This window comes from Colletotrichum karsti (assembly GCF_011947395.1).
Source record: "Colletotrichum karsti strain CkLH20 chromosome Unknown Scaffold12, whole genome shotgun sequence".
NCBI lineage: Eukaryota > Fungi > Ascomycota > Sordariomycetes > Glomerellales > Glomerellaceae > Colletotrichum > Colletotrichum karsti.
Genome location: NW_024065912.1, coordinates 349227 through 372131, shown reverse-complemented (window position 1 = coordinate 372131; position 22905 = coordinate 349227). Strand labels below are relative to the sequence as shown.

The window sequence follows — 22905 nt, the reverse complement described above, 5'->3', positions numbered from 1 at the left end:
ACATCCAATATGGCGAAGTCAAAAGCAGCGGCGGACATGGACTTCAAAGCCCTGCCCAAGATCGAGGTATACCACCAGAAACACCCACATCCCCCGGGCCCCAGGCTGATGAAAGTCCACAGCTCCATGCCCACTTGACAGGCAGCGTAAGCCGCCGCACCCTCCACGACATCTGGGCCCAGAAGAAGGCGGCGGGCGAGACGGACCTGGAAGACCCCATCGTCGTCATGCCGGAGGACAAGCACGACTACAACCTGACAACGTAAACCCCCCTCTCTCTCCCTGTGCCCGTGTTGATTCCGCCCTACCATCCATCTAACAAAAATAACCCCAAGCTTCTTCCCCCTCTTCTCTTCCTACATCTACAACCTCATCACGACCCCGGAAACCCTTCACGCGGCGACAGTCTCCGTCCTGCAGGACTTCCACGCGGACGGCGTGACCTACCTCGAGCTGCGGACCACCCCGCGCTCTCTCCCGTCCCCGACGCCGCAGCCGCCGTCGGTCTACGTCTCGACGATCCTCTCCGCCATAGCCGCCTTCGAGGCGGCGCACCCCGGCCCAGGCACCATGCGCACGCGTCTCATTCTCTCCGTCGACCGCCGGCACACCCCGGCCCAGGCCCACGAGACGGTCCGCCTGGCGGCCGAGTTCCGCGGGAAGGGCGTCGTGGGGGTGGACCTCTGCGGCGACCCCTCGGCGCGGTGCCACGGCGGCGAAGGGGAGACCATCTCCATCTTCCGGGAGGCGTTCGCGGAGGCGAGGGAGCTCGGGCTGGGGATCACGATTCACTTCGGCGAGGCGGAGTGTTCGGGGCACCCCGGGGAGCTCGCGGAGATCTTGTCGTGGGGGCCGGGGAGGCTGGGGCACGTCATTCACCTCGGGGAGGAGGTGAAGCGGGAGATCACGGCGAGGGGGATCGGGCTGGAGCTGTGTCTTAGCTGCAATGTCCACGCGGGCATGGTCACGGGAGGGTTCGAAGGGCATCACTTTGGGGAGTGGTGGGGCGTCGAGGGGAGTTTGATTTCGTTGGGTGTAGGTTGACTGTGTTTTCTTTTCGTCTTGCTGGCTCCATGTTGGTGAAGGCTGCTGACGTGCTTATGACAGACGGACGACGTGGGCGTCTTTGGGAGCCCGTTGTCCAATGAGTACAGGTTGGTCGCCGAGCACTTCGACCTCTCCCGGGATGACATCTGCGCGCTTGCTCGCCGGGGTATTGACTCCATATTTGGCGGCGAGGCCGAGAAAGAACGTCTCCGGCAGGTGATGTGGTGACCATCGACAACAGAAGAGACGTGATGGTCGACCAATTGAACATGGAGATAAGAACACAACAACAGCCGGACACCATCATCAGCTCGGCACTGTTCCGCCAACGGAGCACCTCGCGAGCCCCTCGGGTTTCTCAGACCTGTCGTCTGTAGTAGCGTGCCTGCCTATGAGATGATCGGATGCCAGATTGTTCGCGGATGTGCAGCGGCCCCGTCTAACCACCCGAACGCCGACGCCGACGGTGACGGCGCGACTGGTGTGCTGCTCGGCAGCCCACGGCGGCCTCCCTCTTGATGGGGGTTGGTCTCGCCGTGCTCGCCGAAGAATGTCTCATCGATTTCGTACACATGCCGCTTTCGCGTTCGGCAGCCGAACCGATAGGCAGGATCCGAGATGGCTTTTGGTAGAGAGTTCGTGCCATAAAATACAGTGTGTAAGACGAGTTTCCCCGGAATTTCGGCACCCAATCGAGCTACTTGGAGCTATTCCTTTTGCAGTCGAGATCGACAAGATCGATAGAACATATCTGTGCCGGGAAATACACTACAGGTTGAATCTGTTTATGTGGTCGTGATGTGCGCCGTGCAGGCGAAATATCCGCCATCTAATGTATTTTGACTGCCCGGGCAGGTAATCTGCAAAGCCGAGCGTCCTGGCGTGCCGTCGGAGACTGTTTTGAGCCTGCGTACGGCCGTACGGAAAATCCAGCCATGAGGATAGTTAGAGTCAAGGCCGTCTACTTCTAGTCCGACTTCCCCTCCGCCTTGACCCTGGGGCATGAGTGCCAAAGCCAAACAAAACGCCAGATTTGGCAAGGATACTATTAATAACGCAATAAACTCTGTATTTCCGATACTCGATCTCCTGAAGTTGATAGGTTTTTCGACGAAAAACAAAATTCTGAATGAAGTCGGGTGTCTCCGTGGACAGGAACGGAGAAACCCTCACGGATACAGCGACGAAGTAGGGCTTATCCGGACACAAGATGGGAGTGGCAACTCTCACGGGGCTGGGCCTGTAAGCGTACACTGTTGAAGTCAAACGGCGGATGGTTCCTGCTAAGTCGAATCAAGCGTTTGCCAACGGTAAGGACGTGCTTAGGTGACAGGAGGATCCTCGCCAGCAGGTAGCAGATGTGCCCGGAATCTCGACTGATCTCCTGGTAGGGCTAAGAAACGGGCGTGTGTCTCGCCTGCTGCAGCCTTGAGGCTTCGTGATGTTCCCCGCCAGGGGCGTTTATGGGATCAATCCTGCCTCGGTAGTGTGAAGAGGGGTCAGCGAGACATCATCGAGCATTTGCAAGAATGCCATGGCTGGGAGGTGTTCTGCGCGATCCGCGGACGTCGAGCATGGGAAGACTGGTCGGGATAGATATCAAAAGGTCCCTACTGTGTCTTAAGACGACACACAGACTCGAACCTGGTCTGTGATGGTCAGTGTGTCTTCCGAGAGGTTGTCGAAGCCTGGGTATTCCTGTATCAAAATGTGAAACGACAAACATGAGGCGAGCAGGAGCGCAGAGCATCTTGAGGAGAAAGAGGGGATGGAGTAAAGGGAGACAAAGTAGATAGGAAGCCAATGACGATGCAGAGACGTCGTTTAATGCGAGTGCCGGAATGTTGCATGGACCAAGGGACTGGCGGATTCTATCCGTAATCCCGAGAAAACCACCATCCCTGGATATGGTTCATTTCCTGCCAAGCGGATGGAGGATATACGTTGGCATCGACGGAAGATCGGAATTATTTTCCGGGATAAACATTGCAGCCTTTAGCTTGGTGAACTTTCTGCCGGGGCCTTTGCAACTATACTGCGTAACTGGTCGAGTATGCAATGATGAAAAGGTCTGTAATCGTCTAAGTTTGTGCCCGGATGCGAGAGTGCGGAGTTTATGCTGGATCGAAGTCGGAGCCCAGGCTTTAGGCATGTCGACGTTGCTGAAAGATGACGTTGCTCTCAGAAGGGCTGCAATTATGTCGAGAGTAGTGATGAATACCTCAAGCCCCGCATGTCGTTGTCCTGTTCTTTGCAAGGCAGACTACAACCCAGACACCACGCCAACCAGCGCCATTGTGCATGCCTGGCCAATCCATTTTCGACCTGGCTGTTGGCTCCGCGACTTCCCACACAGTGCGCTTGGGATCAGTTGCGGCTTGTGGTTTTGACGTCGCCGTCGCGGCAGAAATATGTTGATGTATTAGCGTGTAACCCGCGCCAAGCTCGATTGGGGTTTACGAGGTCTCGTCCCAACGAGCGGCTGGTTCGACTGGCTGGCTGATATGGCTGACCGGAGTCCCATCGTCTGATCTCGCCGACCGCATTGTCAGCATCGGGATGGTTATCTCGTCGTCGTTGTCGTTGAACGTTGAACGTTGAGCTCATGGATACGAGCAAGAAACAGGGGCTAGGCTGGTCCTGTAACACAAAAATATCTCGACATCCCACAAGCTTACCCGCAAGCTAGATAGCACAGTCGTGCATCCATTGTCCAAAGTTAAGGCGGCAGACGGGAAGCCACTGCAGCGGCTAAGCTGGTTCCCATGTTGAACCTGGCACAGAGCCATATCGACCTGTGAAGCGGCCAGGAATAGCCAGTGCATCTGAGGATGAGGAGGTGGCATCCATGTCGCATATTGCATCGAGACATACATTTGTCTGAAATTTTGGTGTGAAGCAAGATCTCCTTTGTGTCATTCCCTCATTTCTTCAGACGGTGCCGTCCATATGTTGCCTTCCAGATATCCGTCTCGCTGCCGATGGGTGCCGAGGTCACAAAGTCATAGAGATGCCGAAGATGAGTCGGCGGACAGGATTGCTAAAGAATCGTTGCCCGCGGCACCGTACCGCGCTGCTGAGGTTTCTGTGGTTGTTGCTGTCGCCTCTCGCCGACGCTAAAAGTCAGCCTAATCGCCATGCTTGGTGAATAGTTGGTCGTTCAAGTGGCAATATTGGTGAGGCTTTTGTGAAGCGGCTGGCGTCGAGAGAGAGTCGCACTTGGGCGGCCAGCTCTTGAACAAAGATGCCATCATCGGCATGGATGGAGGGCCAGACTAGCCTAGCACAGCCCGGCGCATGCAGGTCTGACTTCTGGACCCCGACAAGAAGCAATGATGGAAGCTTGGGGCTTGTGACGGCACCAGCTGGGAAGGGAGCTAGAGAGCTTGGGCCGCCCGCCACCCCAAAGTCTGCGTGGACAGCGACAAGAAAAAGCAAGCTGACCTGACAGAGACACTCTCAAGTCTGGGACAAAGCTTTCGGCGTTGTTGTAGGTAGGCGTCGGACATGATGACCTTTTGTGGTTGTGGTGCCTGATGGAGTACATAGTAGGTGGGTGGTGCGGTTGACAGCACAATATGCTTGGACGTTCGGTGGTTTCTCCGCAGCGAGAGGGATAGGGCAGAGCCTTCAGATGAAATCGGGCAAATGGGATGATGGCGAAGCTGGATATGGCGGAAAGGCAAACGGGATGGAGGGTTGGATGGTTGGATGGTTGAGGACGAGTGTGGTCGTTCTTTGATGCGTATCGAGATGGGCAGTTCGCCCAATGACCTGTCGCTCGATGCCGGACCCCGGCTGACATTGGGCTAGCGGGGGCGCCTGTCCTGTCTCGTCCTGGTCCCCTTCCTGACCTTGCAGCGGCAGCGCAGGTTGTGGTTGTCACCACTGTCGAGACTTTTGGGTGTGTTTGGTTTGTTTGCCATGTCGTGGAGTGGATGGACTAATAGTAAGTTGAATTTGGATTTTGCACTTGGGCCATGAGCTCGTCGTCGCCATCGCCATCTTCCTTGTCGTGCAGGGGGAAGAAATCGCCCAGGTCACCATTCCTGGCCAAGGTTTCTCGGTTGGTCCGCCGAAAAGTTTGGGCAACCAGACGGACGTTGGCGACACCACCAACAAAGGAGGCCATCGATTGTCGTTTCTTTGGCCACACACCCAGTGGGAGTCGAAATGTCCAAAGCTTTATTTTTTCAGCTCTTGGCGGTATTGGCGTCGAGGTTGCGAGGATGCTTGATGTCAGGGCCCAGGTATGTCGTATGGACGCCGTCAAGTCTCGAATTTGACAATTGAGCTCATGCCGGAAGTCTGATCAACGACAATGAGGCAAAAGCGGTCTGGGAAGACGAGACGGAGACGGCACGGGACTGGGATGCGGGTAATCCATCCAGAGGAAGTCCCGTTCAGCACAGACCACGGCGCCAAAGTGGAGAGGCGACTCCATCAGGTACCTTGTATCCACCTCCAGTGCAGGCAGCACACTCCCGTCACAGGGCACAATTTAATGTCGGTACCCGAGCGACCTTTGAATTGGGAATCGCGACTGCATTCAATCTGCTTTATGCACATGCATCTCAGGAAAGAGTGGGGGGAGACCGCAATAAGAGCCCACATACTTAGGTAGGTACTGCAGATGATAGAGACCGCCGACTGGTCAGCCACCTTCCCATTGTACCAGTACCTCGACCCAAGCAGTCACATCCCTCCTTTTCTCAGACTTTGAATGGACTTCTTTCTGCCCAGGTTCTCCTTCTCCTGCCTTGGGTCCTTGTCTCTTCCTCCTTCTCGCTGCTCGCCAGACGACATTCAAATCCAAGCCAGGTCGACATCACAGACGTCAAGTTTCTCATGTTGGTTCGTCATTTAGGAGGTTTATCTCCAAAGGTGCGGTCTGTGCGGTGACGGCATCCACACTGGAAAGGGAAGTTGCATCCACGTCTTGTCGAAGCCAAAAGGTAAAAGAAAAGAGCCTAGGTATTTCTCATTTCTTATTCGGCATTTCCTGGAATGCCGTTGGCCGTTGGCAACCGTAATCCATGAGTGTTCACGACGGTCGTCAATCAGGATCTGAGGCTTGAAGACACCGCTTGCAATATAAGAAGGTAAATTAAGGTAAGAAGCTAGATATGCGTGTATCTCATTGCCAGAGTACATATTTCCATAGGTTCTCATGCCAAGCTGGAGAGGAGATGGAGGACCGTGAGCTGCCGGTGCGGCGGCTCTCCCTAAACCACCCCACCATAATAGAAAACTGAAAGAGAAAAAAGATACGTCCCGTATACGGACAGACCAATAGAACGTCGCGCATCTTCTTTAAGGTCTCCCGGCGAAGCGTCATACGTAACCACAAGCGCACAGTGCCTGTTTTCCGTATGTTGCCCAGATTTGATGTACCGGTACGGCGCGATATTCGTCTCCAATAGAGACGCATTGCATTTGACCACCATGGAGATATTTGGTCCAACTCAAGGTTGATATACGCGTCCTGGGTTACTTAGCAGTTGCTGTAAAGCATCATTACACCTTGGTGCTCTACATCATTCAACCAAGGAGAAGGTGTCTTGAAGAAACTCAATGTCTCTGTTACTGCGGCAAGAGCCCGTGCGCCGTTCAAGCATTGGCAAGCTAATGGACATATCTTGCCACCGAGCGCAACGCGACGGAGCCTCGTGATTGATTATCTAGCCCTACTTCAGTATCTGTATGCGCGTCTGGAGGCTTTATCATTTCAACAGATTTACAGATGTCTCCAATGCTGTTCCCAGCCAGAGGCAAAGCTAAAGCTGGCTTTCCTCACTGATCTGTATTCTGTCCCACGGATACCTTGCCTAGCTGCCCGATGCGCAGAAAGTAGGCAAGTAAGTGGTGATGATTTGCTTTGCGATAGCCTGTAAGGCTACAGTGTTACCTTAACCTACCTACGGCAAGGTCAGGTAACCTACCTAAGGCAAGAAAGATCCAATTGATACCGCGCTGGACCCTGCTTTTCGTCGGGCGACGTGCGCTTCTCTAGCAAATATACCCCCATGTCCGCTTGTTCGAAGCGAGAAACCCACCGGCTGAGGTTGTCCTGCCATCTGACGCCGTGGTGTATTTGTCAGTCGCCATCTACGATGGTGGCAGCATCTCATCTCAACGGCAAAAGATGCATGTCATGGGGGCATGCTGTCTGATCCAACTCTCCACACACTGTTTACCCCAAATCCGAATGAGAGCCTGCGTGTGGTTACTCGGGAGGTATCGCATGCTGGATTCCTGATCTTGATGCGAGGCACAGCACTGGATCTCAAGTCAAGCAGCAGGAAAAAAAAAGAGAGACCCTTGCTTTTCTCCGATCCGTCCTCCCACACATCTCCGACGCACTTTAAGCTGTGGTAAGGTAAGGTAGCAATGCATTAGATGGACGAAAGACTGGACGATACGAAGAGCGAGACCGACCTTCACTTTCACATTTTTGGGGTAAATTGCAGGTGTGAAAGTCAACATGAAAGACATGCCGAGCTGGGCAAAACATTCTGAAGAAAGCCACCTTCAGAGCGAAAAGGCAGAAACCTACGTCTGAGAACTGTCAGATATCACAACGGGCTACGGATGCTAGAGGTGAAGTTTGAAGTTTGAAGTCGCCATCGCCCCTTTCCCTCCGATATGATCTATGATATCCCGTACCTACCTTGCGGAGTACTATGTAGGTACGGATGTTAGGAAAAAAGAGGAAAAGTCGGGAGGATACGTACCTTATCGTGTTAATTTCGCGAGGACGGGTACCTGACATTTTACTGGCACCTGGGGTGTTTCTCAGGTCCATTTTCCCCCATCCGCACGCACCTCTGGTTCCAGAATCCACTCTTTCCCACTATTTCCCACCCAACCAATGCGACCACACTCAGCGGCGCATGTGCACGGGCCAGGTGCAGGTGAAGGTGCAGGTGCAGATACAGACTGAGTGTGAGCTGCAGAAGACCAAAGTCAACTTGGATGTGACCTGAACACTGAAGGGAAGGGTGAAATAAAATAATACAGACTTGGCCCCACCTCCAAGCTGTTTCCTCGCCTGCACCCGGTCCGACCCTCACCGTCGTCGACTCGATGCATCCACTTTGTTGACTCTCGAACCACCCGACCTGACCTCACCTCACATCACCTCATCCGACGAGTTCGGCACTGCTATCGTCGACCTGAGACTCTCCAATCGTTCTACGCTGGACACTGCCCTCGCAATCTTGAAACCGGACACGCTTCTCTCGATCGACTGGGACCTTTTCAACTTGCTCAGAAAGCACGGAACGGAATACCATCACCATTATCGCATCACCAACGCGAACACTTCCGTACCGCGCGCCCTACGTATTTCATCCAATACCGTGCTCATTCATCATTCGGACCTGGCACTACACGATAGCATACCGCGCTACTCGTACTGGCACCACAGGCACACTGCCACACACAAACACACGCACACACACCACCAGTCCACCACCACCACCAGTCCACCACCACCACCATCCTCCACTACCACAGTACCTCGGCCTAATTCCAGAGGTACCTCTCTCCCTCCCTGCGGTGTACCATCCAACAACCTTAGCCCGACCAACTTCTGCCCTGACTGTTGGCGCCGCTACGCTACCTTACACTGCTGTGCTACCGACTGGCCTACTGCTGCTACCTTACCTACCTACCTTGCGTCGGCCACAGCGGACTGGAAACCCTTCCCGGCCGTCCAGCCTCCGACTTGATTCGGCTCTCCTTTGAGACGGAGAGAGGGAGCAGCACATTTCCGCCAGCTCAAGCCAGCCCACAGTCGGCGCAGTCCAACACTGGGCTACCTTATTCTGACTGGCTGCTTACCGAGTTCGTTGGTTTACTTCCGCCGCCGCCGCCGCCGCCTCGGCCTCAACCGCAGCACGGGAAGGAGAGCAGCAACAAGAGGCACCATCCACTGTCCAGAGAACAGGCACGGTTTTGTCGAGTTTTCCGAGATTTGTCTCCGTCGAGCCGGCTGCTCGTACCTTACATGGTAAGGTAGTTGGAGATTATTACGCTGTACCCGTGCCATTGCGGCTGTTGCGTTGCTGGTTACCTTATCCAGGTAAGTCGATCGTGGACGCCCACTCTCCCCTTTTTGGGATGCTTCCCCCGGTACTTGGCCGCGTCTCGTCATGTCCTTCGGGAACAAAGAACTGGGATTGCGACGGGGGCTCTCTACTAGCTGCCGTGGCCGATTTGAGTGTCCCAGTTTCTACACTAGATTCTCACAGTGTGTCTCTGCCGCTGTCTCTGCCTTGTCTGCGTGGTCTCATGTCGCCGTCTAGTTTTCAGCGCCCCCAACACGGGTTACTTGCTTTCGTTCATACCCACTAGTCGAATATTCTTGTCAAACTGCATACTGCCGATGCCATTTCCCCAAGTTCTCTGTCGATTCGTTAGCATTGTCCTAGCCGGCACTGCTCCGTCTCCGTCACCGTCTGCGTCTGCGTCTGGGCCCGCGGCTGCATCTGCATGGCAGCAAGCAAGTCATTGTCAATGTCAATCGCGCTCAGTCCCTGACACAGCCCTCGTTGTCCCCGTCTGCGTCTGCGTCTTCTTTGAATTGTTCTTGAGGCGCCGATTGTCGTGTTCCACACTTCCATGCAGGTGTATCGTGTAGCAAATTCATCTGACCGTCGCAAAGACTCACCACACCCTGCCTTAGCACCCGAAAAGCCAGCCCGGCAAGTCCTTAGCAGGCCTCCCGCCCCTCCCATACGGCGTGAACCTGCTCCAGCTGCCGTGGCCGCCCCGTCTGTACCTGCTTAAGTTAAGGGTCGACTCGAACGACGAATTCTTGTACCATTACAGAGTACTCTTGGTCCAGCAGCATTCGTACAGGCCGCCGCCATCTCCACTGAGGAACGGCAAGAATAGGACGGCACCGGGCGAGGTTCCTCCCCCATTGTTCCCTGGTCACCTTCAGCAGAATCCCCGATCCTAGCCTGGTCCAGGTTCAGGCCTCTTCCGTGACTCAGCAAAGTGCAACGAATACAGAGAAAAGAAGAGAGGGAGAGGCAAAAAAAAGACCATTGGGAAAAGGTGACAGTGAGGAAAGGAAGGAAGGGCTGCAGCTGCAACTGCACGCAATTGAGAAAGAGAGAGAGACGGGAAAGAGAGGGAAAGAGGGAAAGAAGGCCCCACCCGACTTCGCTCGACACGGCGTTCGCCCCGGTCCTTGGTCACAGCTGGAGCAGAGAGGTCCAGTGTCTCTCTGGCCTTCTGGGTCTCCTCGTGCTGGGTCTCTCTGGGTCCTGGCCCCGTCCTTTCCTTCCTCCCCTGCGCTGGCCCTGTCCTGCCCTGTCCATCTCTTTTTTTTCCAGTCCGGGTTCCTTGTCCTATCCTGTCCTGTCCTGTCCCGTCTTCCCAAGTTCCTAGGTAATCCCCCATTTCTTTCTCCCACTTTCAGCCGACCAACCAATCCTTCTGCCTCCTTGTCATCAGTCAGCCAGCCAGCAGGAAGGAGCAAGCCAGCCTAGCCAGCGCCCTAGTCCGTACCTGCCTACTTTCCAGGTTACGAATACTGCCTACTGCCTCACCTTTCCAGTACCTTACTCTTACTGCATTGCTCTGCCGCGCTGCCTTTTGTTAGCAATTGCAGCAAACACTCTACCACCACACTATCTTCCGCGAGCTACGGATACCTGTACCTCATTACTTGGACGGGACCTATTACTGCGCACCCGCTGTCTTGCCGTCGGGTCGTCCTCTCGCTGTCCGTCTCTCTCTTGTTCCTGTCTTTGCTCCTGCAACCACTCCTACCTACCCTGCCCTGTCCTGTCCACCCGACTACTGGGTTTTCTGCATAAGGGCCCCCCCAGCAAGAAGCAAAAGAGACCAGCCAGAGAGAGAGAAAGAGAGGAAGGGGAAGAAAAAAAAAGGTACCGCCAAACAACCCTGACTCCCGCAGACACGTCAGGTACCTGCGACTCGCTCGACTCCTGGGACCTTTCTTCCCATCTGCTCTCGCTCTTAATTCAACACCCCCGGACGGCAATCATTTCCTTTCGACCCTGCTGTTTTACTGGTCAGCGCAAAGCAACCCCCCCTGGAGCTTGCATTCCCCTTCCATCTGGAACTGGACAACCACCACACACCTCTCTTTCCTCCCTCTCCACCGACTCCCGCTCAATTTCAATTCCAACCCTCAACCCTCATCCAACGACAGTCGACCGACACCTCCTCCTTTCCGACCCGTCCGTCGTCCTCCTCGTCCACCACCACCACACCACCATCACCACCCTATCCATCGCCGCCGCCGCCTTCTAATCCATCAGCAGCCGTCCCCTCCCTCTCCGCCCTCCCATTGATCGAGGCCACCAGTCCACGACGATGAACTCTCAAGGCACCAACGATGTGTCGCCCGAGGCGATGCAGGCGCGCATCCAGCAAGCGCGACGCGAGGCTGAGACACTGAAGGACAGGATCAAGAGGAAGAAGGATGAGCTCGCCGACACCACTCGTGAGTCTCGCCTCGTTCATCAATCGCCGCACCCAATCACTCCATGCCATCTCATTCGCCCTCGCCCTGCTCTGCTCCCCCCATCATTCGATGCCCGTCACCATGCTAATCCTCAATTCTTCTGTCGACAGTCCGCACCGTCGCCCAGCAGGCCCACGAGCCGATCCCCAAGAACCAACTGATGAAGGCTAAGCGCACGCTCAAGGGACATCTGGCCAAGATTTACGCCATGCACTGGTCGACCGACAGGAGACACCTCGTTTCCGCCTCGCAAGACGGCAAGCTCATCATTTGGGATGCCTACACGACAAACAAGGTCCACGCGATCCCCCTACGCTCATCCTGGGTCATGACCTGCGCCTACGCCCCCAGCGGAAACTACGTGGCTTGTGGTGGTCTCGACAACATTTGCTCCATCTACAATCTCAATCAACAGAGGGAAGGTCCCACCCGTGTTGCGAGGGAGCTGTCTGGTCACGCCGGATACCTGTCGTGCTGTCGATTCATCAACGACAGGAGTATCCTCACCTCCTCGGGTGACATGACTTGCATGAAGTGGGATATCGAGACGGGTCAGAAGGTCATCGAGTTCGCCGACCACCTCGGCGATGTCATGAGCATCAGCCTCAACCCAACAAACTCCAACACATTCATTTCCGGCGCCTGCGACGCCTTTGCCAAACTGTGGGATATTCGTGCCGGCAAGGCCGTCCAGACATTTGCTGGCCACGAGTCCGACATCAACGCTATCCAGTTTTTCCCCGACGGCCACTCGTTCGTCACCGGATCCGACGACGCTACTTGCCGACTCTTCGACATTCGTGCTGACCGCGAATTGAATCTTTACGGCGTAAGTCGACAGAATGAAGCCATTGGAAAGGCCTCATGAGTTGCTAACCTCAAACACAGTCGGAATCCATTCTTTGCGGCATCACATCGGTCGCTACCTCGGTCTCTGGACGGTTATTGTTTGCTGGTTACGACGACTTCGAGTGCAAGGTTTGTTCTGGTTTCTGCGGCCTAGGGATTGTCCGATTATTAATCTCTTGCAGGTTTGGGATGTAACGCGCGGAGAGAAGGTCGGCTCTCTCGTCGGCCACGAGAACAGGGTCAGCTGCTTGGGTGTGAGCAACGATGGCATCAGCTTGTGCACAGGATCCTGGGATTCCCTCGTAAGTCTTCTCTGTCCTCGGATAACGCTACGCCGGGCCTTGATCGATCATTCTGACCATTTCTCTAGTTGAAAATCTGGGCATACTAAATATCACAACCCCGAAAACGACGAAGTCCTGTCTGGATATACCGGTTCCAGTACGCGCGAAACCATTTTAATCTTCTGTCGAGTGGTTATTTGGCCTACTTAATTTTCGAAACCCTGATGCCGCCTTTTTCTAATCCGCGAGTACTGGCGCATACAGGACGAAGTCACGAAACACCTGCTCATACCGAAGCTCACCTTTCATCGTCTACCAAATCCAGCTGGAGCCGCCCTTTACCGGCACGGGCGGCTGTAGGAACTATACAGGGTCTTTTTTTTTTCTTTTGCCATGCGCCAGCCATCACCCAACGTCGACGATTCTTTTGCACCATAGTTTTTTCTGGCCTCATTCTAGCACTTGATTGTTAGATTGGGCGGTTGTAACACTGCTGGTTTTTCCACATGTGGCCTCTCTCGAGTCATGTATGCTTCACATCTCCCGCAACGTCTGCTACCGGATCCGGATACGACAGGATCGCCGAGGGAACGGAATCGGGCATTTTGATACCCCGCACCAAAATCCAACCCTACACGCATAGACAAGCAACGCGCACGATTCCGACACCGACCTCTCTCTCTCTCTCTCTCTCTTACGGCGGCTTAGGACGAAGGGCCGCATCTTTGCACCAGGAGTTTTTAACACCATCGAAAAAGGATTGTTCCCGAGTCCGATAATTCCCTTGTCGCCATTTTTCGTCCTCATACCAAAATACGCGCCGCATCCTTCGATTCCGCATTTCCTTTTTTTTCCTTACCTCGATTCTCCGGTGGTGTTGGTTTGGTAGAAGAAAGCGCCGCCCATCCCCCCCATACCGCGACACGAAGCCGAAGCATAGTAGAGGCAAAACCGGTTTGCCTCGTAGAAAGGAGGAGAGAAAACAGGCTTGGAGGGACAAGGTCAGGTGGTTCGTCTTTCGGCGGCGAATTGTCATTTTCCTATACACGTGGGAGGAGAAGGGAGTTGGAATCGCGCGGCAACGGATATCGATCCCCTTTTTTTTATTATGGAGCCTCCATACCCGGGGGCTTGTTCATTTGGATGGGATGGACGAGGAGGGAAAACGAAGAGGAAAGAGAGGGACGATGGCCGCCGACGGAACGAGAAATGCGTGGGACGGTGGATGGAGGTGATGAAGATGTTGTTTTTTTGCGTGGACGCCCGCCTCAAGCCTTCCCTCTTATACCTACTTACTGCCTGTACTATAGTTCGCGCTCAATGCTCGTTCATCCTCTGTTCAAGCCCTCGCTGGCTGCCGCTCCGCGTGACATGTTGATCCGGCAAACGAGCCCACAGAATTGCAATGCACAATGCGTTTGCACCCTCTTGACTGACTGGTTACAGGCATCGGAAGTCACTTGGAAGCACCATGGACACTCGAACAACTCGTCTTAGGGTGGCAGGAAACAACGGGCTCGAATACTGTTACACGTATGCCTGCCAACGCGAGTGCGATCTGATTGCAATGGGCAAGGGTAAAAGCTCATCGAGGTCTAGGGCGAAGTGGTAGACGAGGTCATCGTATCCGCCAACGAAAGTGTCCACGAACGGGGCGGGGACGGATTTGCGAAAGAAGAACTGGAACAAGACGACACGCGAACGCTTGCTCTACTAGAGCACCGCCCAGGGAAAGGGGTGGCTCAGCGTACTCGAGTTGCGATAGCTTCGCGGTTCGATAACCTTCCTTGGCGGTCAATTCTGCGACTCGTCGCTGGAGATCACATGCCATGGTCGACGAGGTCTCGAACGCCGGCGCAAAGATCGGGGAGCGAACATCGATTGATGCGATGACGACGGGCGAGGGAAGAGTTGCGCCTCGGACAGCCTCAGATACCGACGATGGAGAAAACGTCCGATGTAGGCGGGAGCGTGGCATGACTTGTGCCGTGTGCTGTGGCCCCGAGGTAGAAGTAGACGTGCCGCGCTTCGGGACCGGCTGGGACGCAATAACCGACAACCAACGACCGTTGTCCCATGAGAGTTTCCCGGAAGACGACTCCGAGCCTTGTTGGTTAGCAGGTGACATCGCCGTGTCGTGGGAGGGAGGAAGAGGATTTGCCGCTAGATCTGGAGAGATCCAGGTAAGGGGGAAGGGAGGGAGGGAGCTTCCGGCAGGTCGAGCCGTACAAGTGTGCCAGGGTTGAGGGTAAGGGTACGAAGAGACAACGTGGTTGCAGACAGAAAAGACAGACTCAGCCAATGTAAAAGTTTTCTTTCCACGGCCTGCGTACTCTGATTTGCCATATCCTCAGAGTAGATGGGGGGGGTGGACGGGCCATGGCGTGAGGTTCGTCTCTTCCCGCCTTTCCCGCCCTGCTTTTGCCACGTGAAGCCAGACGCGGCAACCTGACCACAACTGAAGAACAGGCCACTTGGAGTTTTGTTTCCGTAACCGTCGCCGTAAGCGTTCGTCTTAGGGTTGGGTGCTGGTCTTGGTTTTCCCGGTTCCGTGTGTGATGGAGGGGTTGCTTGAGTCAGGTCTCCTTTCCCCGTGATCTGGTCTGATTGGAAGATAGAGAACGTGGGGTGGACATTGTTGAAAGTTTGTCTGTTACGCTTCGACACTGGCCCTGGCGTTCAGCTCAGAAGCGACGAGTAAACATGACATAACGAAGAAGACGATGGAGACAGACGGCCAGCTTGGGTAGTAGAGTGGGCTGTGCTCCGCGAGGGAAAGCAGAAGGAGGGTTTGTTGCGCAATGTCAATTAGACCTCGAGTAAGACGCATACACGTCCGGGAGCCGTTGCTTGTGATGTTTACTGTTGTTCCATATGGCTTGGATCGACAGCTTCTCGAAGGTTGCTGAGATAGGCGTAGAGGGCCTTTTTCCCGAGGCACAGACGAGAACAATCAATATAAGCTGTCGAAGCTCAGCCCTGGACGAATGAACGAGCGGCGGGTGAGCGGATCGAAGGATTTAGCCGTGGTGTTGCAGACTGTTTGGCTAAGCTTTGACCTGGTAAGTTTAGCAATAGCTCAAATAGGGGAAAGGATTCGTGGCTCACGCCGCAGGTTTGGGTTATGGTTGTGTGAATCGGTGCACCTACGTGATCCCAGCAGCCACGAGGCATCGTTGGATGATGGGTCGGCTGAGACACTGTATGGCATGTTATCGTCAGTCAGCACTGTCATCTTGCATGATGTTCAGGAGACTTCGCAATGCTCTGTTCCGGTTGGACGCGTGCCACATAACGAACGAGGTATAGAAACGTGCTTGACAGAAGCATGTGCGATGATGACGGAGTTTGATACACGTGGCGCATCAAACAAGAAGCTGGGCTCAATTGGCGTTCCACGATCGAGTCTTGTTGATAGAAGGGGGTGCAGGTTCCCTGGGCTGTATTATAGACGCCGCGGTTGGACGTTCATTGACTGACCAATGCAGCGGCATAGTGCCGGCGTATGTCGCGGTGCGGATGGCCGCACGTGCACGAAGAAGCTGGAGCAAGCATCAATTGAAGTCGGGCTTGCCATCAAATCGGCTCTCCAGAGGTGGTTGACGATGATGGACTGCAAAGGCGGGGTGTTGGCCTTCGATTTGCTTCTTTCGGAGGCATCTGGTCGAATCGAGGCGCGGCATCCTCGTCAAGGAAGCTTGAGAAGTCCGTAGTCCGTCCGGGGTAACCCATGACTTGCCACGTTGATTTCCTCTTCTCTTTTCGACGACAAAGTTTTGTTTCTGTTGTCTTTGAGTGGGTTCGTGGGCGTGAAACGGAGTCATGAAACGGGCAATTCGAGTGTAGTCGGTTGCCATTTACACGAATCCGCGTACATGGGTCGGTACTGATTAATGCTTCGTCCAAGGCTCTTTGCTGGTGCAACAGGACTTGGCAGCCCTCCCACAGAGCTGTAGATGCGACTCTAGAAAGTTTGACTTGTGGAGGCCCGCGGCCAACGAGTCGTGTTCCTCGGGGTAGAAGATGTATTCGGACGATGAGTCAGCCTCTCGAAGAAGGCAGAGCATCCGGGTATTTGTGTGTATATTATGTAGGGAGCGCCGGGCGCATCCACCAAGAGGGCATGAAAGCGGCGTATCCGGGGGTGGAGAAGGTGACTCGTGTTGACGAGGGCGGTGAGGCAGATCGTGAGGCCGGCTCATGCGATCCGGAAGGTCAGCCGAGTGTGGCAGCGGCTGCATTGACGGTGGCCAGTGTTATTGAATATTTCGTGTAAGAGACCTCGCCGATGATTCCAACATCGTGAGCAACGGCGGGGAATGTTTTGAGGCGGCAGCGCAAAGCTGGTTCCAAGTTACCGGCTCGTCGATGGGAGGCGCCGCTCTGCAACGACAGCTGATGTCTAACGGGCGCTTTGGACGACAGTTGACGCAGTCGGCTTGTGGAAATGAGGACCAAAGTGGCTGACGGGGTAGGGCTAAAGTGAGTGCGCAGATGGACGATGGGCAAAATGTCTGCCTGCCGTCCATTTCCTGTTCGGCCGCATTGACGAAGCACCGACTGCAGGCGGTCACACGATGGCTTGGCCCAGTTCCCCAAAGCCACGGCTAGAACAGCCAACAAGCAAAACGGCGACTTTGGGATGATCAAACCGGGCTAATCATGACGATAAGCGCATGTCATTGTAAGAGATTTCTGGAGCTGATGATGAGACTGCTGTGCCATGTTTCGGGGTCTTGTTGTTTGACAAACAGGGTGGTGGAGGATCGATAATGCTAGCACGCCACGAGATGTGGTATCGTGATCTGACATGGACAGCCCAAGGGCATCTCCCCGGTCCTCGCGAAGCGTGCGGCGTGCGGCTCGGGCGATCCGCGATTTGTGGTGCAGCAGGGAAGAGAGAAGAGAATGGCGAATGCCTGGAGTCTTGAATTAGTCGCGGCGGCATGGCTCGATTGACAAATGCAAGCCGGCGATCCAGTCAGCCGTGTGTGGTGTCGTCAAGGAATCCATCGGGCTCGGGTGCAGACTAGGACGGCACGACGTTGGTGTTGGTGTTCCGAGGGTAGGTAGGATGATGCGTAGAAGGTTCGATGCAGGTGTCACAAGAGGCTAAGATGGGAAACCGGTATGCCGTACTCTGTACTCTCGGATTCGAATTCATGAGTGTCGTACGACTCGATGTCCAAAAGGTGTCAAGGTCTGTACATACATCGTCACTTGATGTAGGAAGTTTGCAGGTTACGGACACCGACGTCTCAACTATTCCAGACACACAAGCCTAAGCCGTTGAAAGTGAATGCCTTATTCCGTCGGCCGCATCAAGTCAGTCGGACCTGCTTTTTGATTCTTTAGCCTTAGCAGGCAGAGCATCGCAGGTAAAGTGTTGTGTAAGTGCAATAGGCGTGCCCCATTGTTGTTACCAAATTGGGTGATGCGCCGGCGCCGATGACGATGCAGGGTCCTCCCGCATTGGCCTTACAGTCTACGGATACCTTACTGAAGCTGAAGTAAGGTAGCGTGCCACGGAGACGTCTAGGCCATGAGTCACTAACCGAAATGGAACTCTGGGCCTAAAGCAGGGGATATGGAAATGCAAAAATGCAAGTGCGAATGTAAATTAAATGCTTCACAGAAGGAAATAGGAGAGGTGACGCAGCTCGATGGCTGAGGCTCAGCTGCACTTAGTAGTACGTAGTATGGCCAGAAAAGGAGGGGGCCATCTGAGGAATGAACTGAAGCAGCTGCCAACTCAAAGCAATAGCTGGAGCGAAGTCAATTGATTGTTTCCCTCCTATTTTGGTTGGCCGACTGATACGAACATCAGGCCAAATGAACCCACGGACAAACATGGTGTCTTTGATGTCTTGGTTGGCCAAACCAAACCCCCAGTTGACCGCATCAGTGATTCATCTATGTTGGATGCTGTTTTGTGTCTCCAACAGAGAAGAAAGAAGCAATATCGGCGGTTCAGCAAGCAGTTGCCAGTGTCGACTTGGCTGCAGAATCAGAATGCATCTGCATCAGCCACCTGCAAGGTCCCGAGTCCCGACCAGACTCGGAGCTGCCCCTCCTCGTATCTGTCTGCATTGATTGGGTGATACTCTGTACTCCGTACCTTACCTACGGATAGCGGAGAAAGTGAGCACAGAAAAAGAAAGGCAAGGGGCAGAATCGGCAGAGGAACCAACCCAGCCAGCCCCCCAGCCCAGACCAGCGGCCCCTGACAAGGCCAAGACAAGCCCTGTGATCCCGGCCAAAGCCACGCGAGCGGAAGAGGCGAAACGGGCGAGATGGTGTGCTGCTGCTGCTGCTGCTGCTGCTGCTGCAACTGTTGAGTGAGACGTGAACCTCATCTGCATCTACTCGTACTGATAGACAGTTGATGGGGTCTGATTCTGATCTGATTCTTGCGTTGGCGTCCTGCGCGGTTGAGCATTTCCAGGCCTCGTCACTTCATCCGCAGCATAACTTAAGCTGAGTAGGTGTACGTCGACATGATCCACAGAAGAACACGTGCATGACCGTCGAGTGTCGTATGTAATTTACCCTCCTTTTTTTGGTCACATACTGAAGTAGTCTTCCCCGGCCATTGAGGCGATGCAGATGGACGACGGTTTGCTTGCTCTGGATTTGTACGGGCATCACCGGCCGGTAGTTGTTGCCCTGGTCCTTGACCCGGACATTTATTGCTTCTCCCGTGTCCATCTGCCCCTTCCCAACGCCTGTGCCTCATGCGTGACGACAATCAACCTGCCTTACCTACTTCGTATGTTCTCGTCAGAATACAGACAACAGCAGGAAAGAGGGGGGGAAAAAACCTGGCAAAAGTATCCGGCCGTGCCGTTCTTTGGCCGTTGCGGTTCTCTCTCCCGTTCCAGCATCGTCCATCATCGATACAGTGAGTGATACAATGCAGCGCCCGCAAACAACCATCGTCAGCGATTTAACCCCCTAGAACCTTACCCGGATTCTGAAGTGAAGATGCCTAGGTACCTGCGTAGACGGTACACCCGAATTCCATTCCATCATCCTCGTCTTAACACCACGGACTAGATTTCCTTTCCGCGACCACAGATCTCACACATCACAGATGTGACCACTTTTTTTCTCATCGAGTGCGATTCATCGTGGTCCACGATTCCACAAATTTCCCACCCAAGCCCAAGTATCCCCTGTCCGCGACCTTCACGCCTCCACTGCTTCTGAAACAGCCTGACGCACCCCAGGGGCTTCGCCGTCGACCCTCGATCCTCGAAACCCTCGGCCCCTCGTCCTCGTCCCTGGAACCATTGGATTCTCTCCCTCTTCCTCTCTCACCTTGGAAGTCGCTCCGCCAATTCGTCCTCCATCCCAGCTTTTACCAGCCCTGGCTCGCACCACTCGCGCCCGTCTGTTCCGCCCAACACCGCAGCCCGGCTTTCACCGCATCGTGGCTACTGCAAGGGTCGACCCCTGATTGCGTCTCCACAGCTTCGAGAAAAGTCATCGAAGGTGAACCACCACTCACTTCTCCTCCTCGTCAGAGCCCTAGAGCCAGGTCTGTCCTCAATCACCCACCCTCACTTCTCACCCCTCGCCTTCGCTCTTCGCCCCCTCCAACCAAAACCCTACGCCATACGGATACTACCTGCCCACCGCGTACTCGTCCTGTCCTGGTTTCTTACCTGCTTGCCCTCTAGTCTCCCTGACAGAACAACCGGGCACACCCTTCCAAGCTCCAAGGTCGCACGATTGGCACATCACTGGCCTACCTTACCTACACCACCTGCTTGCTTGTTTACTATTACTCCTCCTCCTTAGCTTGACCGTTAACACCCCCTACCACCTACCACCTACCACCTCCTCCTCCTTCTCTCTGACCACACGTCCGCCCGCCCGTCCGTCCGTCGTCCCATACATAAACCGAGCTTCCTCCCCCGGCACGCGCCCTTCCCACCCGTTCACGATGTCGAACCCTACCCCAGCCCAAGAAGAGTTCAACGCACTGCTAGCTGCCCAGTCCCGCGACGACTCCAGATCACACCCAGAGGACCGCGACTACGACCGCCGCGAACTCGACAGCCTCGACCTTGACGAGGAAGACGTCTACCGAAACTCCCAGATCGACGCCGCCATGCGCATCCCCACCCTCGGCCAGACCGCCGCATCCGACCTCAAGCTGCCCCCGGCCAGCTTCGACGCCGGCCGCACCACAGGTGTCAAGGGCGTCATCGCTGATGCCCGCAACTACGAGAACGCACGCAAGACTTCCTTCATCAGCCGCGCCCGCACCACCGTCCGCCGCTCCATCTTCGGCCTCGACGGCCTGTCCCAGGCCCAATCCGCGCACAAGAGCGAGAGCGGGACCGACGACGGCAACAATAGCAACTCGGAGGACGAGGAGTCGTTCCTCGCACAATGGCGCGAGAGCAGGCGGAGAGAGCTCGAGAGCGAGTCCAGCAAGGTCGTCCGCAACCGGAGGACAAGCCCCAGCGTCCGCGTATACGGCCGTATGGATGAGGTCGATGCTCTGGGATACCTGGACGCCATTGAGAAAGTTGCGCGGGATACCGTCGTCGTTGTTTTTGTCTACGATCCAGAGGTAAGCTCATCTGCGCACACGCCCTGCGGCCCGAGAACATGTGTACTAATCCTATGCCTAGTGCGATGTATCAGCGACGATAGAGCATGCAATGATGCCTCTCGTGTCCCACCACTCCACAATACACTTCGTCAAGGTACACTACCTCGACATCGAGTTCGACAACGCCGCCGTGCCGTCCATCCTGGCCTACCGCAACCAGGGTGACATGTTTGCCAACCTGACAGGCATCATCGAGATGATCCCTGACGACGAGGCGTTCGGCACCGACACCCTGGCACGGCTGTTCGAAAAGCACAGCATCCTATGATGATGATGTTCTGACGGGCATGGGCCGGGGCCACCTGGCTGTGGCCGTGGTGCACATAACGAAGCAAACAAAAAAGAAAACACACTCAAAACATCTTCATGTCTCTTCTCTCTCTCTGCTACGATACCCCCCATTTTGCAGCGCGGCACATTCTTCGCGAGCATGACGGCTCCCCTTTTCTTGTCCCATTTCACTGCTCTTGCTTTTACACACACACTTCAAATGGTGGGAGAGCTTTCACGGAGTTTTTTTTTGTTTTACGTTGGAGACGACGACGCATCTGATGTCTGCTTGATGACGGACTATGGCCTCATGGGGATGGCCCCCCCTTCACGTTCTAATATCACTGGCGGGAAAAGATTTCACCTCGGCTGGGACACGCGGTTCGGTTGGGTTTGGGAACGCAAGACGAAAAAAAAGGAACATGCATGCATGGATCTCGCGCGAGCATTGTACATTTGGATTAGAGACGATCAACACTCTGTAGAATACAAAAAAAGTCCCTTGCGGGTTCATTTCAAACATAAAATCTTTCTCGGCGCAATCTTGCAATGGCGCAGGAGAGATTGACTGCCGGTGAATAGACTCCGAAGCTAACAAAAAACAAGGACCGGGAACTCGGAAATTTCTTGCGGCGAACGAAATTGGAGATTCCCCAAACTCGGAAAGACGTGATGTGTACAGTCTCTCCCCGGTTACTTTTTACCCCTCGCAACTCTCCTCGCTACCTCCATGATTGCCCTCGCTGCTGCTTGTACTTCTAGCATTGCGTTTGTTATCCTTCGTCGTTACTACACAGCATTCTACCAGGAACAATGACCGTGGAGTATTCGTACTGTAGTCGTCCATTTTGGCGGGCCGGGGTAAGGTAGGTCTAAGTCGAGACGGAACTAGCCCCATGTGTGTTTGTGTGTGATCTACCGAAGACCAGGGGAGGAGGGGTCAGAGTGTTCCACCATCTGGGTGAAAACCACCTATTCCACTCGGTTCGAGTTTCTGAAATATGGGAAAAGTGAGTCGCTGATCTCGGGCGGTGTTCCGGGTGCCGGTTATCGATCCCCGTTTTTGCGATGCTCCTCATCCTCCTGTCTTGAATCCTGTGTTTCCACCGATGCGGTGAGGACCTTGCCTCCTATCTGGTGAGAAGTAAGGCAAGGTTATCTCGCTCGCCGTCTGTGAAGAAGTACCCGGGCAGATTCTCGCGCTTCCCGCCAGACTTTACTGATCGATTTAACTTGAGAAACCAAACATGCGAGCGAAGCTGAACCTGTTTGAGGGCCCAGAACTTTCCACTCGGCTGTCTTTTGTCGTGGTTAACAGACGG

The 22905-nt window shown here is 54.7% G+C and overlaps 3 protein-coding genes across 3 annotated transcripts; all 3 read left to right on the top strand.

The window, feature by feature from the left end:
- Window positions 1-9: 9 nt before the first annotated feature.
- Window positions 10-1275, top strand: CkaCkLH20_04508 (adenosine deaminase; the record flags this gene model as incomplete). Its single annotated transcript, XM_038887227.1, has 4 exons — window positions 10-66; window positions 123-262; window positions 336-1035; window positions 1108-1275. The coding sequence occupies 4 exons, from the start codon at window positions 10-12 to the stop codon at window positions 1273-1275; spliced, it is 1065 nt and encodes a 354-aa protein (XP_038747393.1).
- A 10128-nt stretch (window positions 1276-11403) lies between these two features.
- On the top strand, window positions 11404-17646 carry CkaCkLH20_04507 (guanine nucleotide-binding protein subunit beta; the record flags this gene model as incomplete). Its single annotated transcript, XM_038887226.1, has 5 exons — window positions 11404-11533; window positions 11665-12383; window positions 12443-12532; window positions 12586-12705; window positions 17506-17646. 5 exons carry the CDS (start codon window positions 11404-11406, stop codon window positions 17644-17646), a joined length of 1200 nt encoding a protein of 399 aa, XP_038747392.1.
- Window positions 17647-20635: 2989 nt separating this feature from the next.
- On the top strand, window positions 20636-21581 carry CkaCkLH20_04506 (phosducin; the record flags this gene model as incomplete). Its single annotated transcript, XM_038887225.1, has 2 exons — window positions 20636-21271; window positions 21333-21581. The coding sequence occupies 2 exons, from the start codon at window positions 20636-20638 to the stop codon at window positions 21579-21581; spliced, it is 885 nt and encodes a 294-aa protein (XP_038747391.1).
- Between the last annotated feature and the right edge of the window lie 1324 nt (window positions 21582-22905).